At 35.7% G+C, this 18,843-nt stretch overlaps 1 protein-coding gene across 1 annotated transcript in view; it reads left to right on the forward strand.

Moving 5' to 3' along the window:
- Positions 1 to 393: 393 nt before the first annotated feature.
- The window catches only part of CNTNAP2 (contactin associated protein 2), a 1,951,553-nt gene continuing 1,933,103 nt past the window's right edge, over positions 394 to 18,843 (forward strand). Inside the window, exon 1 of the mRNA XM_041753355.1 lies at positions 394 to 856. Coding sequence (XP_041609289.1) covers positions 760 to 856 — 97 coding nt within the window. The 5' untranslated portion in view covers positions 394 to 759. The remainder of the gene's footprint in view (positions 857 to 18,843) is intronic.

Raw genomic sequence — 18,843 nt, forward strand, 5'->3', positions numbered from 1 at the left:
AGCTCCGTCTGCAGCTCCGTCTGCAGCTCGGTTGCAGCTCGGTTGCAGCTCGGTGTGCAGCTCCGTCTGCAGCTCGGTTGCAGCTCTGTCTGCAGCTCGGTGTGCAGCTCGGTGTGCAGCTCGGTCTCCAGCTCCGTCTGCAGCTCGGTGTGCAGCTCCGTCTCCGGCCGCTGCTGCGCTGCCCGGGCGCCGGGGCGATGCCGCCGCGCTGAGGCCGAGCGTGCGCCCTCCGTCCCTCCTCCCTGCGCCTCCCCCCCGCCCGCGGGGCTGCGTGCCCCCCGCGCACCGGCTCCCGAGCGCCGAGTGCGAGCCCGGGGCCCCGGGAAGCCCCTCCGGGCGCCCGCCCTGCGCCGCTGCATCATCCCAGCTCCTCTGCTCTGCCTCCGCGTCCTGCGCTGATTTTTTATTTTTTATTTTTTTCTCTCCTGCAAGAGAGAGAGAGAGGGAGGGCGGGGTAGGTCCCCTCCTCTGCGCCCCCTCCCTTCCCTTCGCGGTTTGAATTTCCTCCCCCTGGCATTTCACTGGCTCCCGGAGCGAGAGGCAGCAGCCGCGCGGAGGCAAGAGGCAGCCTGCGCCTCCCCCGGGCTCCCGGCCCGGGCCGAGCTGGAGCCTGCAGGGGCGCGGGGGCAAGAGGACGCCGCGGGAGGGGCCCTGCCGTCGCCCGCCCCGCCCCGCCCCGCCCCGGAGCAGCGCCCGAGCAGCCCCCGGGGCACGGCCGGCGTCTCCGCAGCGAGCCCAGCGCGCTCCCCGGGTGCGAGGATGCCGGCGGGCCCGCGAGCCGGCTGCGGGGCGGCGCTGCCGCTCTGGATCGTCGGCAGCATCCTCTGCAGAGCCTGGACCGCCCCGGCCGCGTCCCGTAAGTAGCCCCGCGAGCGCCCAGCCCGCCCGCGGCCGCACCGGGGGCCTCCCGGGCCCGCCACCTGGCAGCCGCTGCAGCGGGGAGCTCCAAAGCCCGGGGCGCCCCGGGGCGCGGGGGGCGTGCAGGGCGGGGATGGAGGGATGGGGGGGGTGGCGCGAGGGCTCTGGAGCTGCTGATGCTTCTGGAAAGTTGTCCCGGCCGTGCAAGGGGGGGTTGGCAGCTGCTTGGCTGGAGTGACGAGGCCGGGCGACAGCTTCTTAGGAGTTACTCCTCCACTTCGGGGTGTTCCTTGTTGGAGGGAGTTCGGGGCTGTGGGCTTGGGTAGGTCGCTGCAAGAAAAGTGAAGGCTGGGGCGAAAACAGGAAAACAAGTTTCTCGTTTTTGCATATGGTTTTGACTTCAAGACGCACGGGTTGCGGGGGGTCGGGGTGCAAGAGGAGCGGGTTTGCAGCAGTTGGGGCACCGCGGACTTCCCTTGCCCGCCCGCCCCCAGCAAGTGAATGACCACTTAGTACTTGCTGCTTGGAAGGGGGAGACAGTGAATGCAGCGTGCTGGCTGAAATGGCTTTAATTGTTGGCACTTTGGGGGTGACACAGCCTAGGACTGGGGCAGGAGGGCAAACAGGCCGTCGGGAATGGATGTAGTCCTGAAGGCTCCCCAAAGAGTTCTCGGGGAGAGGATGCTCTTCAATATATTTAAGTCTTTGTGTTCCAGCAGGCTCCCCCCCCCCCTTTTCTTTTGAAAGAGAAGGTTGCTCATGTTTTCATGCGGTTAGCAAGAGTAGAAAGGAATAGAAGATTCCAGCCCATCTTCTGAGTTGCTCCAGAAGTGCATCCTGGGCATCTAGAGAGGAGGCGCATGATCGCTCCTTTGATCCAGAAAGAGTTAAACCCTAGAGAGCTTGCCTGTGGGAATCTCAGGCACATAGTGCTGGTCTGTGAGAATGAGCTACTTATTAAAGAATAACGATGGAGACTTTAGCTTGAAGTGTTTTCCATTTAGGAAAAAAAAAAAGAAAGTTTAGTGTTTTCCAGAATTCATTGTATGTGTGGTCCTATCTCTGCTGATGAGGTCTTGGGATGCATCCTTTATCTATACATTAATATTAATGTTCTTGTTCCGGGGTCTATATATTAATAAGAATAACCGTTGAAAAACGACTTGATAAGTTGTGCGAAAGAATCTACCCCACAGTAATGTCATGTGATGAACCGCTATTACAGTTTTGACATATTTCCCCAAGTATTGTATTTGCTTCTCTTTTCTTGCAGGATAGGAAGTCACTAAGTGGCAGTGTGTAATGGACTTGAAAAACATTTTTGTAGCTTTTTCACAAACGGACTGAACCTCAAATAAGTGATACATTATTAACATATGTATGCCGGTTTTATATATTTAAACAAATTTTGAAGACAGTGCTCAGTATTAATATTTATGGAAATATGTGACTACATCCGGAGAAAAGTAATCTGATGAAATTTCGATTTCCATTTCAAGATCTGGTCATACAGAACTAACTGCCACTTTTGTTCAGAAATTAAATCGATTATAAATTAATTATATTCACTGATTAATGGCTCTCATATCCAGGATTTTTCCTGAGTTTTATATCGCATCTTTATGTATACATTAATGTGATGGGTCCCTCTGAAACATTTGCCATGTATCAAGAATGAATGGCACACACGCAGCCACGGGGTTAATGTATTTTAAGAATAGAAAAGTTGTTGCCGAAATATATTCCGAGCTTTTACAACTTAGTTAGAATTAGATGTTGGGGAAGAGCAGAGAGTATTACTTTTAAGGTAGTTGACACTTATGTCTGATTAAGATGTATTTATTAGCTCTTATTCCTTATTGTTTAAATATGTAAAATGGCTTAATTGAGATGACTTTTTGTTTCCTTTGAATTTAAATTGTCTAAAACCCAAAGTTGCCCCGCATCCTGGAAATCAATTAAATGGTAAGAATGATGTAGACTTTGTTGATTAGAGTGAGCTTCACAAATTCAGTACTTTAAATTATAATTTGACACTCAATGACAATTTGTATTTGTATTTATACAACTCTGAGAAAGAGGGAGAGTTACATTCTTAATACTGAAAACGCTCAAAGGAGAAAAAATTGGTAACTACATGAATCTAAGATAATGAACAACTCAACCAGGAGAGGTCATCACAAGACAAAAAGTAGCATGAAAATCTAAAAGTAATGTTTTTATTTGCTACTCGTTTTTAAAAATATGACAGTGCTAAAACTTTCTGTCCCTTGATAACTTTTTAACATGATGGACGTTTCTAGAAAATGCAGCTAATATTTTTCATTTGGCAACAGTACCATTTTAAATATATATATTTGCTTCTGGCTTATTTCTTTTTCTCTATTATTGAAACACATATAAAAATGGTGTTACTGCTAATACTATGTTTTCTATAGCTGGACTATAATAATTTAAAAACCTCGTTTCTAGGATTAAGGAGAAATAGAATCTAATTGCTTGACAGTGCAGATGAGCTGCTGCTGAGCTGATGGAATCATACCACCTCTCTTCTTGCAAATGTGCAGATACAGGACGCATATGTAAAGAGTATATTTTTCCATAGGGGGTTGCACTTATTTGAACATATTGGAAAGACGCTGACAGGGCAGTTCTAAAGGATGAGGAGTTTGAGCTAGCGTTTAATGAGTTTATCTTATTCTTAAAGTATACTAAATTTTGACTTAGTGCTTTCTGATAAACTTCACTTTACATTATTTTGTATATCCATTAAGCTATAATTTCACTGTCACATTTGAGAAATGTGTTTTCAACTGATCAAATACTTTCTAACAAATATGTTTTTACGTATATAAGCATAGTTAAACACGAATGCATATAAATATATACACATATATTTGGTGAAACCCTTTGAATACATGTTATATAATATATAGATACATATTATTACTTAATGTAGTGTGTGTATTATATATTGTATGTAATATATGTATATATATTTTTTCTAATGTATCTTAAACCCACTTAAAATTTTATAGATAGATCTTTTCACGGGCAATTATTTCAAGTAAGTAATGCAACAATATCAAAACAACAGTATATTGATCTACTTTCTTCTCCGATTCATATACCACTCTAAAACGTTATCTTTGAAAAAATTGAAGTGAATGTAAGATATATAAATGAATATAAAAGCAAATACTATTAGTCTACACTGAGCTTAAATATAATAACGAGCTTGTCTTAATAAAATGAATTTAAATTTAAAAATGCTTTAGGCCAGCAAAAATCATTGGCTGATAAGAGGTAGTACACTATTAATTTAAACTGTTAATAAGAAAGTGTTATTTACTCATAGAAGAGAACTGGCATAATCCTGATTTTATTGTAGGCACTGATATTTAGGCAACAGGAATCTTTGGCAGGAATCTTAATTTTCTCCATTAATATTTAGTAATATACTATACTAATATTTAGTATGGTAAAATTGGCTAAAGAAAGGAATCCCCAATTTCAATGTAGGTTTTTATTAACTTCTATATAGTTATAAGCATAACACATATCGTTTTGAGGTAAGTAACACTGAAGTTGTTTGATGTGCATTATATTTTAAAAATCACATTTCTAATTTTATTTTTATTCTGATTTGGAGGATGTTTCAACTTCTGTAACTTCTTTTAAGATTTTAAATCACTTGTCTTAATTATAAATTCTTCTAGAGAATCTTAAGTCTTTAAAAGTGAACTAATAAGTCTTCTTGTCGGATGTATCCTTTTTATCATTGAAACATAAAAGGAATTTGATATATATCCCTTTGTCTTGCTACTCTTTTAAGACTTAAAAGAAACCTTATTTGTTGAAAATAACGTATAGAATAAGGAGAGATTCTAGGCTCAGAAATTCTTAACTCATCATATCTAGTGAATGATTATCTTAGGAGTATTAAACTTCTGCGTGTTTGTATGGTGATTGATGTTGAGGGATGAAGAAATAAAACATGTAATTTCAAAATTTCCCTATATCTAATTGATTTGAGAAGTGCTTTCTTTTGTCATTTATTGCTACTTGCAAAGTTAAAGAACAGAGTACGTAATTTAAATCTCAAAACTATAATGTTATTGAAGTAAAGTGAATGCCATAGTCCTATGTATAACAGTATCTGAAATTGAATGTTGTCAGTATTTCTACAGAAATACTTAGGATAAGTAGCTATTAGAAAAACAAGACATTTATATAATCATGTAATATGTGGCCATTGGAAGAAATTATGTGTTTATTTGTGCTCGCTTCGGCAGCACACATACTAAAATTATGTGTTTATTTTTGCCATCTTAATATGTACAAATAGTGATGAAATGATCTTCATAAAGAGAACATTTCAAATGAGAAACTTAAAAGAGAATCCGAACAAAATTATCAGTTCAAACATTGGATCTCCCCATGTTCTGTTATCTGTAGAACTTGTATGTTTTAGTTCTAACCAACTAAAGATGTTGGGATGTGGAGGTGCTACCTCTTGCTCCATGCTAATTTTTCCTTTTATGTGGAGGAAAGTTCACTTGTGACATTCTTAGCCTCTATCTCTCCAGTTCACTCGTTCCTTCCTATATATGAAGTAGAGGGACTAACCTGCCAGGAGACTTTGGATTAAGGACCTAGCATAGCTGAGCCCCTCCTTCTTCCTTCTAGGCTACCTGCAGAAGGTGTAGATTCTAGCTGAAAGATATGGGAGAGTAGGCTATGCCTTCGCAATAAAATGTTTGATAAATGAAAAGCCATATGGGTGTTTTGGTTCTTCCTATGGCTAGAAAGTTTAATTTCAGAATTAAGGTTAATGCATCCCATTGTTGCCACACAGCTAAACCCTATTCAGCAATTATTATGTAAAGGGTGATACTTGGCTCTCCACCCTGTGACTCCTATTCTAACCTAGAACTCAGGCAGAGAAGAGAATGCTATTGGACCCTGTCAAACCCAAAGATATTAAGATGTCAGTAATAAGCTTATTTAGTAATGAACTAAATGAACATGAGAATATTTTTGCATGTTTTAAAAACCAGCAATGAAATAAGACTCATTTTCCCCTTTGATGTTGAGTTGGAGAGTGGCATTTATTCTGACCATGACCCATAGAGCCTGCCTATTTGTTCATTCACTCATTCATATTTCTGTTATTTGTGATACTTATTTTAGAAAGATATTTGGAATACCATTTCTTTACCAATGGCTCAATAATATTACCATTTTAAACGCATCTTGTTTATAGACTTTACTGGCTACATATTAAACTAAATCTTACCTACTTAAAGTATCAGGTGAATTGACATTCCATGAGTTGGTAGCTACTTTATGTCCAGGTTCCTTCCGCACAATAATGAAGAGTTAGGTATTTTGGGTCAGTTATTCTAAAAAAAAAAAAAAAAAAGTCATTTGCACTTTGCAAACGAAGTTGATAATTTCCTCAACTGTAAATTTTGATAAAAAGCCTGTTAAACTCTTATTTAATTCATTATTCATTTTGGGGGTAGACTATTCACAATAACAGCTTGAAGTAACTGATTTTTTTATAGCACTCCAGATTTTAAAACCTCCCATGATAGTAGGAAATCTGGAAATAAAGATGTATTCATTGGCTCTGAGTTTGCTTGCGGAAGATATCATATTTTTGGTATACAGTAAAAGTGCTGAAGAGTACAGCAGAGCTCCTAAGGGCCATATTCTGCATTTTTACTTATGATTTAAGTTTGTCTAAAATATCTTCATAAACATGCATGCTGATATATTCTTTTATGTTTTCATGTTTAGGAAGGAGGTAAAACTAGTTTCTGAGAATACTTTTACCAAGAAAAATTACCCCCAAACGTACATAAGGTTCTCCTTCCCTTTTCAAATACATTCACCCCCTCCTTAGTTTGCACTAGCATGGTGGTCTTAAGCGGCCTGGGAACATGTATTATAGGAAGCGGTGGTGGAGGTATGACTTTCACACACTGTGTCCCCGGAATCTGTATTGTGGGGGGGGGGCATATACACTGGAATCAGGTTCTATAAAGGTTAACTAAATTCAGCAAGGAATTCCTCAGTTCTATGCATTAGATGTCATGTTGCAAAAAGTAGGTAAAAAAAAATTCTGCTTTGACTCCTGATTTTCTAACTACTATTAAGATGTTACTACTCAATTTTTTCTTTTTACCTACTCGATTATAATATTCTTTCAAAGAATATATATATGCTGAATTAATAAAACAGCATATTCCGTGGTAAAATACCATGATTTGCCAGAGGAAATAATACATTTACCTCTAAGAATATTCTCTTAAGATAGAGGGTGTTTATTTTTACTGGTAAGTCGTATGGACTCAAATGGTTATGTTGAACTACCATAAAACGTATGTTGACTAAATTGCATTGCTCTGTTAACTCATTTTACTAGGAAGCCACCTCTTAATGAGGATCAAATTAGTAAGCTACCTTACAAGTAGATATTTACCTTCATATATTTTACATATTTTTTCAGATATTGGGCAAAATATGTGAACAGAAGAACTGCATGAAAAAATTTCAGCCTAAGTATGTCACATGGCAAAAAGCATATTTTAAGAATATCATTTGTTTAAACATTTTTGATTACACATTAACAAAGGCCTATTCTGCATTAAATTACTTAATTGCTAATTTTAGCTCAAAATTTATTGACTTATGTCATGTATATGAAACATTTTTGGTTCAAACAAAAATTAGTATGTCTGGAAAATCATGTGTGAATATTAATTTTTCTCAGATGATTAAATGAATATGCTATTAGGTTAATGATTTTAATGTCAACCAATCTAAGAACATATGATCCCTTTTTTTTTCTTTCAATGTGCCCACAGGCACAACATCTCAGTGAATCTGAATATGGCCATAAAATCATATTTTCTGCAATACAACTATGGATAATCTCATGAGATTTGCTCTATAAAATAAAACGTTATTTTGTACTCATGTTATATATACCATCAACAGAAGTTTTCAGCTTTTGTTAATACTAAAACACGTTTTTCAGTTAAATCACTTGATTAATATTAAATGCTCTCCTATGAAAAGAATACTTATGCAAAGTTATACCTGCCTCATAGCAGAACTTTTTAATGATAAGATTTCCAAAAATTTCATCATGCCTCATGTGTATCTGTAGTATATGTAAATTTTATTTAGATACCTTAATGTAAGCATGTAAGTATCTCATGTTTAGTTTAAAGCAAATGCTAAAAAAAAAAAATAAAAAATAAAAATAATAATAATAATAAAAATAAAGCAGATGCTAGTATTGTGTATTAAGTTTTTTGTTTTTTTATTTTATTTTATTTATTTTTTAATTAATTTTTATTGGTGTTCAATTTACCAACATACAGAAAAACACCCAGTGCTCATCCCGTCAAGTGTCCGCCTCAGTGCCCGTCACCCATTCCCCTCCACCCGTTTTTTGGCTGTCTAGAGTATGGGATTGAGAGTAACCATTTTATTATGTCATTTGACAAGCATAATACTGTGTTAAAGATATCAATGTGCCGTGGGTATTTACATTACTTCTATTAAGGATGCAAAAATAAACAGCTTCATTCGGATATTTATACCCTGATGTGTTCATTTGTGTGGGATCTACGTCAAAGACTGGGATCAAAGAGTTTATATAACTTTTCTTTAATGAACATTTCCTGACTGGGCTGGCCACAAATTTGCAATAACTCGTGTTTTCACCACTGATGAATGCGCATCCTTTTCTAGAACTCTTGGCATCAATAGACATTGTTATACTTTAACAATATTTTGCCCATTGATATGAACAATATTGAGTGTTGACTTCAGGTCAGGCACTACTCTTTAGATGCATTCACTCTTTTAGTCCTCAGAATGGTGCTCCAATTGGCAGATAAGAAAAGTGTGCAGACAGAAAAGTTAAGCAACTTGCCAGGCCACCGGTATGATCTATCCCTTGAGTCTATGCTCTTGACCATGGCACCGCAAGCTGAGCGAGAAATACTGTGCCATTGACTTCCAGTTCTCTGACTCATATTGAGTTTCAGCTTGCATCTAGGCAACATTTTAAGGTTAATTAACTGCGTGTGTAGAGTTATAGTGGGAAAAACCTGTTATCGTAATGTTTCACTGATAATAACATTAATAATACATACAATGTCATTTGTGTTCTCCATATTCATAATAAAGTGAAATTACAATGTGATTCTGACTTTCGGGTGCAGATTGCATACATTAATAGTTGTATGGTAAAAATATTTATTTAAAGCTCTGTAAAGTATTTGCTGAAATGCTTTGTCAGATATGAGTAAAAGATTTTTTCAACTGGTTCTAAGGAAATTTTGCCATCTCTATCCAAAAGAATCAATATTATTTCCATTGCTAAGTTTTAATGATGATACCTATGTATTATATAACTGTTGTTTTCAGTATCAATTTCATAGAATGTCTAAACCATAAAGCTTTTCTTGAGACTCTTGCTGAGAGGAAAACTTTGACGTTAATGACAGTGGGAAAATATTTGTCTCAAAAATATTTGTCATTTATAATACTTATTTCTTATGTCTGTTCCCTGCTCTCATTCTCATCACCACAGCTCTTGTGAAGATTTTCAGTGTTTCCTCCACAAATTAAGTTTCGTGACCTCCCAGAATGCCTCCTTGCTTCCAATCCTTCTCCTCTAGTTGACCATCGATGACATACATCTTGTCATAATAGTCCACTTTCCTGGTTCTTGCCTCTTTGATGTCATCTCCCCTGGTTCGCCATGTGTACCTCATGACATCACCACACTGAACCCTTTGCAGTTCCTCCTGTACAATGCACTATTTCCAATCAGGTTTATCTTGTGTGCCCTCACTTCTGTTCTCTCCTTCTGAAATACTTTTCCTATTTTAGCTATGCTGATTTAGAGAAAACTCATTTATGGTCCAAGTCTCAGAACTCTGGAGCCTCTTGATGCTATCACCTCCCTTTGGTGATTTGGTCTCATCAAAGGCATAACTGTAGGAAAATAATAAGGGTTTTTTTTTTTTTTTCTATTTGGACTGACAAGGCATGATGACAAATAAATGCAAGTCATCTTCAATTATTTGATGATAGAGTGAGAAATTATCCAGAATTACTGCCAGTAGAAGGAAGGCAAAACATCTATTTTTAAAGGTTAAAACACAGATACTTACCATCATTTATACATGAATATTAATCAATTGTTTCAAGGGAAATAATGAAATCATGCCATGAAAGCTCTATAATTTCTTCAACCTTTTTCCTGCATGGCTCTATTTTGTAGCATTTTCTGTACTTCACTTAAGCCATATCATTGGTCAGACTCCTTAGAAGCCAAGCCCGACTGCCCTTTTCAAAACACATTGTTTCAAAGAAATACCTGTAATCTGCATGCAAATCAAAGACAGATGTCAACAAAATAATTATTGTACCTAACAGGTACTTGAAATAGAGTGCTTAAGATGTCAAAAAATCTTGTAAATGATAGAGGTAGTAGTGGAGAAAGTTGATAATTACATATATTTAGTGTATAATAATCTTAGCATATTAGTTGATTTTGTCAAAGTTGGTATGGAATGTCAGTGAATTTCATTTTGATTTTTAATATAACAAAAATATCCTTTAGTAAGTACAAAAATAGGCACTTAAATTTTGTTTTTACTTTAACTCTCGTCATCCCTACTTTTGGAAAGTTTGTTCATGTTCTATCTCAACTCTGAAATATCCCCTCCCCAGCCTATGAGAGCCTTGCCATCTCAAAGCCCTCCATTCCTGTGAAGGCTGTTCCCAATTTTATATTCTTCACATCTTCACATTGACTCCCCTTAGCTCTTCCTATTGATAACAGAAATTACTCCCTTTTTTTCTTGGCCCACAGTTTACATGGTCACAGCCTACATTTTGTATTTAGGTTAACAGGATAAAGATGTGGTTGTATTAAAGAAATTTAACTTCAGTAATCATCTTTCATTGTACCAGGTACCGTGCTAGTTGCATTGAACCTATTACATAAAATTAGTCAAGTACCACTCTGCTAGAAAACTCAAAGCATAAGGATGCTCAAAAAATTGAAAGCTCACTGATTTCATCTTTATATAGTTATCAAGTTCTACAGACACAAATGTACATCCTCATAAATTCTGGCCATTAGCTGTAGTTGGGCTTTTAAGGTAATAAAAGCTTAATATTTACCTGATATTCTACTGCCATAAAATATTTGAAGACAGATATCATAGTATGATTAAATATAATTTTAATATTTAGTCACTATTTTTATAGATGGGTAATTAATATGTCAAAGCTTAATATATCAGGAGAAGAGACTGTACATGAGTAGCATTAAATAAATACAATTGAATTGAAATGGGTTAGTTCTGTAAGATCTGTATATAAATTGTGCATATAGCTAGGTTGTAGGGAAAAGTAAGGATGTATTTCTTGGTTGTATTTTCATAGCTAAGAGCATTGTAATCAGTAATAGGATTTTAATATAATATAGTAAAATTTGTAAGTAGTAATTGTCATATTATAAAAATACTGCCTTAAAACTGACATGTCTGTATAAACCAAAACAAAAATGAGTAAGTATATCAGAGGACTATCACTCAAAAGGAATGGGGCTATTAAGGTTATTTAAAGGGTAGTTTACACCTATTTGCTCAGTGTGAAAGGCAACATATTCTAATTTATTGTCTGTTGTTTGCCCAAAATATATCAGGAAATTATTACTGCAATTTGATTAGTTTTCATATCGTGGAAAACATGGCTCCGTGTTATATAATTATTGTATACAATGATCTGAGGCATTTTAGTTTTACAAAGATTATATAACCACCCAAAATATAAATTTTGGAATTAAAAATATGTTGATCCTGCATATTTTTAAATTATAAGTGGTAAAAATATTCTCTTTTAAAAGGAGATTTCAGAATCTTGTAAATAGAAATGACATTGTTCTTTTATCAAATTGGCACCAGTAGAGCTTTTTGTAAAAGGCTTTCAGATCTGTTGTTTGTTCATTTATATGTCTATAATTACAGTATTTAGAGCATCTCACACTGTGTTTGTTTCTACATATTGAACTTTCAAATGACAAATGCACCAGTGCCAAAGACAAACCATGTCAAGTGACAGAGGTTTCTGGCTTCCTAGAGTTGTCAACAGTTGTGACAACCGTTGCTTAAGAAATTGCTAAAGATGGACTTCTCAGAAGTGTGCTAAAGATCAGCATGTTTGAAAAAAAATTAGTGACCTAGGCCTGGAGCTAAAACGATTTCTCATTATTTTATTTATTGTACCCTTATAGACTTCCACATATTCATTTTTCAAAAATTTAGTAGGAAAAAAAATGCCATTTAATAATATGCTTCTGTGAGTCACAGATCCTCAGCAGGGTTTGTTAACTCTTATTTCAAAATTATTCTAACTGTAATATTTCACCTTAGTATGTTACTTCAAATCTCCCTTTTATTTATTAGGCATGTTAAAATTTAAATTAAAATTATAAATCATCTCCGTTGGTCCAGAAGTGAATTTATCAGCGAGTGATTAAGGTCCTTCCCATTATGACATTTTAGCTGGAATTTAAAGGATAAGAAGGGGATATCCAAAAAAAGAGAAGGGAAGAATGTTCTGACCAGAAGACGATAGCTATGCATTTCTGACGTTGGGTTAGTTTAGACTTCACTCTAATGAGGAGGTATTAGGAGGTTTTGGAATAAGTCTTTTGTTAAACAGTGAAAAGAAAGTTTTGGAAGAGTAAATGGCATTGCTTAATAGTTTATCAGCAAACAAAAAATCTTCATTGGTTGAAAATATAGACAATAAGTATTTATTTTGCTTAAACATAGAATAATTCACGGTTTACCAGTTTTGTTAAAAATAAACATTGAGGAAACCTTACATTCCGTGGATGAACTTGACTAGCAAGTCAACTGCTTAGAATAAAAAGCATCTAAATTGCTACATGTAGGATGCACAGCATTGATTTGGGTGTAGGGTGAGAATAGGTTTTTCCTAAAAGTCGCTATTTAAATATCTTTAAAAGATTTTGGAAAATTTTGTTTCCACTCTGTTTTGTGTCTTTGTAGGTGTTTTTGATCATATGAACTAAAAGTAGTTGTAGTCCATTTTGGTTTGACCTAAATGGCAAGTTTGGTTCTTCAATCTTCATAAAAAACAAAAATCAGAGTACCACGTGTGAGTATTTTATGTATAGGTCTATTTAATATCTGTGGCAGGATGTCTTTATCTTGAAAGCCAATCTCCATAGATATGAAGTAGTTCTTTGCTATGACTGAGCATCCCATCCTAGAAACTCTTAGAATAAAGACCACTGTCATCTAATGTTCTACAGTCATTACTGAAAATTGTTTTATACTGATTACCTGCTGAAATGTGTTGACTTTCATTTGATAAAAGTATTAATGATTTTTAAAAAGACACTGCATATTCTCTTGGACAAATATCTTATAAAGGTTATGAGCAGATGATTGTGTGAAAAAGACTGGGTTTGGTCGTTGGCTCTGTTCCTCAGTGACCTTGGGCAAATTATCTAAAGTTTTAAGTCCAGTGTTATAATATTGAATATGGTGAAATAACAGTACCTGTATGAAAGCCTTGCCATGAGGATTAAGTACAGAATGTGCAATGGCTGGCACATGATGGTTGATTAACTTTGGTTAATTAATTTAATTTAATTTGGGGGGTCATTTTTTAATACATTAGATATTTATTGTACAGATCTATGAATATAATACAAGAATCAATAAGGATTGCAAAATCGTTTGCCATTGCCTCAGACATTTATTTTTCTAAGCTTAACATTTTATTCCACTACAGTTAACATGCAGTGTTATATTAGTTTTATATGTACAATATAGCGATTCAACAGTTCTATACATTACTCAGTGCTCATCATGATAAGTTTACTCTTAATCCTCATCTCCTTTTTTACACATTCCACCCACCCACTTCCCCTCTGGTAACCCTCAATTTATTTTCTATAAATGAAAGTCTGTTTCTTCATTTGTCTCTCTCTCTTTTTATTCCTTTGTTCATTTGTTCTGCTTCTTAAATTCCCCATATGAGTGAAATCATATGGTATTTGTCTTTCTCTGGCTGACCTGTTTTGCTTAGCATTATGCTCTGTAGCTCCATCCATGTTATTGCAAATGGCATGATTTCATTCTTTTTCATGGTTGAGTAATATTCCATTGTGTGTGTGTGTACACACACACCATTTCTTCTTTATCCATTCATCTATTGATGGATACTTGGGTTGCTTCCTTAATTTGACTATTGTAAATAATGCTGCAGTTAAGCATAGGGGTGCATATGTCCTTTCAAATTAGTATTTCATATTCTTTGTATAAATACCCAGTAGTGTGATTATTGGATTATAGGATAGTTCTATTTTAACTTTTTGTGAAACCTCCACACTGTTCTCCAGAGTGGCTGCACCAGTGCGCATTCCACCAAAACTGCAAGAGGGTTTCTTTTTCTCCACATCCTCGCCAAATCTTGTTGTTTCTTCTTTTGTTGATTTTACCCATTCTGACATGTGTGATGTGGTATCTCTTTGTACTTTTGATTTGCATTTCCCAGACGATAAGTGATGTTGAGCCACTTTTCATGTGTCTGTTGGCCATCTGGATGTCTTCTTTGGAGAAATATCTGTTCATGTCTCAGGCATTTATTTTATAATGTAGTTGGGAAGTGAAGACTTACATTTGGAACAATTAGCAAAAATAAGACAAGGATATCTAATTTCCACATAATACACATGTAAATGGTCAAAAATGAGCTAACAATATAGGTCAAATACATTAAGAAAGACTTAATTGATGGAAGTAATTCATATATAATCTATATTAACTTATAATTTTTTATTAATGTGTAACAATGCATATATATAATGCTATACTCTATATACAGATATGTTAATACTTGAGTCATTTATTTTAAAAGTATATTAATGTTAAAAAGTGTGGCAAAAATGATCAGAACAGTATAAAATAATTTCTTTAGTGGAGGCTCTTTTACAATGTGATAGGTATTTAATTACCTTACTCACAAATGTTTCTGGAAAACCACAACATTTGCAAATTAGAGAGCTTGTGGGCATGAGGAACATATCCAATAGCATAAACATTTTTACTCTTAACTTGTCAGCCATATGTGCAGATGGTATAAAGCTGGTTTTCTGAAATATGATGGAAAGTATAAAAAGAAATTTGACAATTTTTTTCAGTTTTGAATTTGACTATCCAAATAACTAGAAAGCTGGGAAATCAAACAGTGAATATTACTTTAAGACCCTTAAAATCAGTCCCCAGGATTGTTGAATGTTCAGCTGAAATTGTCTATAAACGTCTTTTCATTTTATTAATGAAAATATTTGAGTGTCTATTAAAAATAGATCACTGTGGTAAGCTTTGAAAATTATAAAACCTGTGAACACAGGGTCTCTATCCTGAAGAGTTTTATAATCTCTAGGAACGTAGAAAATATTTATAATTTAAATTTTGATATAAGCAACTTTACCTGTAATAAAAGCTATGTAATCTCCTTGCAAAGAAGGCCCAGAGAAAATTAGCAATTATACTTTGCTACACGGATAATGAAAGTATGAATTGTAAATGATAGGATCATAAAAATGGAGGAAGTTGGTCACTGGAAAATTATATTCTGAGACATATTCTAGGACCCTTTCAGTGGTTCTTAGTGAATTCTTGTGGTTTTATATTCTGAGGCTCAGAAAACCCCTCAGGTCCATCTTTTAGACCAAGACTGGATCCTGCTTTGCAGCCAGACTGAGTTGATCAAGGTGACTTTATCGGTTCCTGTCTGAGATTGGTAAAGTATATGTATTGGATATTTATTTTTACAATTTCCAAATTCCTGGCCATGAAGACTTAAAGACTCAGGGTAAAGGCAGTGAATTAGCAAAACACTTGTTTCTTCCCCTCCTGAAATCTTGAATATTCTTTTCAGTAAAGGGAGGAGAACTTAAACTTTCACTTTTTTTAAAAGTGAAGAACTTTTAGAAAAACTTTTTCTAAAGAATCTCCTCTCGCAGTTTACCTTCCCTAATTTTCTTATTCCATGTGTCCTCTTCTCTCTACCCCCATCCAACAGGAAGATAGATAGGGTAAGGGAAAAGGAAACTTGAGGATACAAGTGAGAGAAATCACTGGTTGTAATCTCTTCAAGTAATAAAAATTAGCAATAAGAGAAAACATTCAAGATTCTTATATGAAATTTGTTCTTTCTCATAAGACCATGTGATACTAGGCATAAGGAATTTAAATGCTGCTTTCACTCTGAATATTAATTTTTTTATTTAATACATTGACACAAAATACATTTAAATACAAAAGAAATGAAGGAAAAGTGAACAGTAGTAATTCTAAAATATTTTACAATAAAGTCTAATTTTGAACCGCTTAGGTAAAGCTAGAAATGTTAAAACAACTTATAAGCGCTTTAATATATAGTTATATTGCAGGTATGTGTTTTCAGAAATTTATCTCAATTTTGTAATTGTATTATAGTTGATATGCATTACTTAAATAATTTTAATATCCTAAAGTAACATTTGTTTCATTATGCAAAAAAAATTGTTCCTGGACAATATTGTCTACATGAGAAATTATTCCAGCCTCATTTAGAAATGTCAGTACTAATATTTGCAATAATTCAGTGATATTTAGGTTAGAGAATTTTGCTAAGGAGAGAAATAACTTTGATCATTTAACAAGTACATGGGCATTATTGAAACAGCAGGCATTTATAAGAGGCAATTTCCTAAACAAACTACATTTCAAAGTATATTGTTTATAGCTGACTTCAAAGGAAGCAGATGATATTAAGTATAATTATAATATACTTTCACATATCATATTGATATTATAATTTATTAGTCACAGTATATTTGTAGTTATTTTTTAATGCTGCTAATGATAATATGCCTCACATTCCTTAAGTACCTACCTTCCACATTACTGTGTTCTGTACTTCAAAAATTTCCTCATTTTACAAAGATTTCAATTAGCTGTATTCTTTGGTATGGATAGTGGCTCAGTTGTATTAAACATGTATACATTTATAAAATGCTAGAAAGTGCAAGGATACTTTTAACAAAAATATTCCTTTTATTCTTATTATAGTGGGTTTCATGCCAATTGTTGTTTTTGAGGAATATAGTGTTATAATGAGGTCATTTCAGAATTTGAGTAATATACCACCTCAAACAGCAAAATAGAGCTTGATATATGTTTTTCTATACTTTCAGTGTATTTTCATCCTAACTTTTTAAAAAAGATTTTTATTTATTCATGAGAGACACAGTGAGAGAGAGAGAGAGGCAGAGACATAGGCAGAGGGAGAAGCAGGCTCCCCCCAAGGAGCCTAATAGGGGACTCCATCCCAGATCTCGGGATCACACCCTGGGCCAAAGGCAGCCGCTCAACTGCTGAGCCACCCAGGCATCCTGCATCTTAACTTTTCAATATTGACTATATGTCAAAGGCTTCACTTTCAGTTTGACATAAACTAAAGCCTGCAAGTGCTAGATGATCACGTATCTATAACAAGTCCATAGAGTCTCTATATCTATATCTCAGCTTATAGTCTGTGCAGAAGTATGTTTTTAGCAGATAATTGGTTTATTTAAATCACTGGCCAACAAGAGGTTATAATGGGTGTTGGGCATTGAGTACTAGTCAACACGCCATTGCTGGAGCTGGTATTAAGGAATTTGGCGCACAAGAAATAGAAACTTTCTCACCTGTTAATATGCACATGAACCATCTGGCAGACTCTGATCCAGGGGATCTGGGTGGGACCTAAGATACGGCATTTCTAAAAAGATCTCACATGATGCTGATGCAGAGAGTGGTTCATGGACCACACATTGAATAGAAAGATTTAAAACTTGGAATCTGTACTGAAAGATACCATAACAAATTTCTTGCTTATTTTGAAATTAAGCACACTCTGAATGGGGAAAATTGAAAAAAAAAATGCAGTCATTATATCAGACTCTTAAATATTTTGGGTGCAAATAGAAGGTAGTCTATGATATAGTTTGGGGAAAAACATTCAAAAAGATGTTACTGGGTTATAGTTGTGTAGTGCTGAATAATTTATATGATCTCTCTGCATTTTAGTTTTGCATTCATTAAAGTATTAGAGAATTGAACTAGATTATCTCTAAAGTCCATTACAGTTTTAAAAATCTATCATTCTAGTGTCTTTGGATTTGCAGTCTTAGGACAAAATAACCTCTCTTCCAAACCTTGGTTTTTGTTTTTTTTTTTTTGACAGAGACAGAGCACAAGCACATGAGAGCATAAGCAGGGGGAGCAGCAGAAGCAAGATCCCCTCAGAGCCAGGATCCTGACATGGGATTTGATCCCAGGACCTTGAATCATGACCCGAGCCAAAGGCAGATGCTTAACCGACTGAGCCACCCAGGCATCCCTTGTTGTTGTTTTTTAATCTCTAACAGGACCTTTGGGATAGAGTCTCAATAGTGTTTCTGAAGTTTAAATAAGATTATGTATTTAAAGTGGTTAACACATTGCCTTACCAATAATAAGTAGTCAATTAATATTACCTTTTAGTAGTAGTATTATAAATATTAGAAAAATCAAATCCTAGGAAGCAAGCTATCCTGTCTCAGGACATACATCTTTCTAGAGATATTCTAAATGACACTAATAACAAAATAGCCACGCAAAGCCAGTTATCATCATAGACTATCACAAAAGGGGAAATAATGCTTGCCTTTCTCTGTTAAAACTGATAGGATTCTACCAAAATAAATCTAATATCAATTACCAAAATAATCTGTCCTCGTATCTTATAAAGTGGGTGTGTATGCATCCCTCTTTTATTATGACAATATAATAAAACTATTGTTTACTGATCTCCAAGTTGTACAGTATGATG

Source organism: Vulpes lagopus, chromosome 4 (assembly GCF_018345385.1).
Source record: "Vulpes lagopus strain Blue_001 chromosome 4, ASM1834538v1, whole genome shotgun sequence".
NCBI lineage: Eukaryota > Metazoa > Chordata > Mammalia > Carnivora > Canidae > Vulpes > Vulpes lagopus.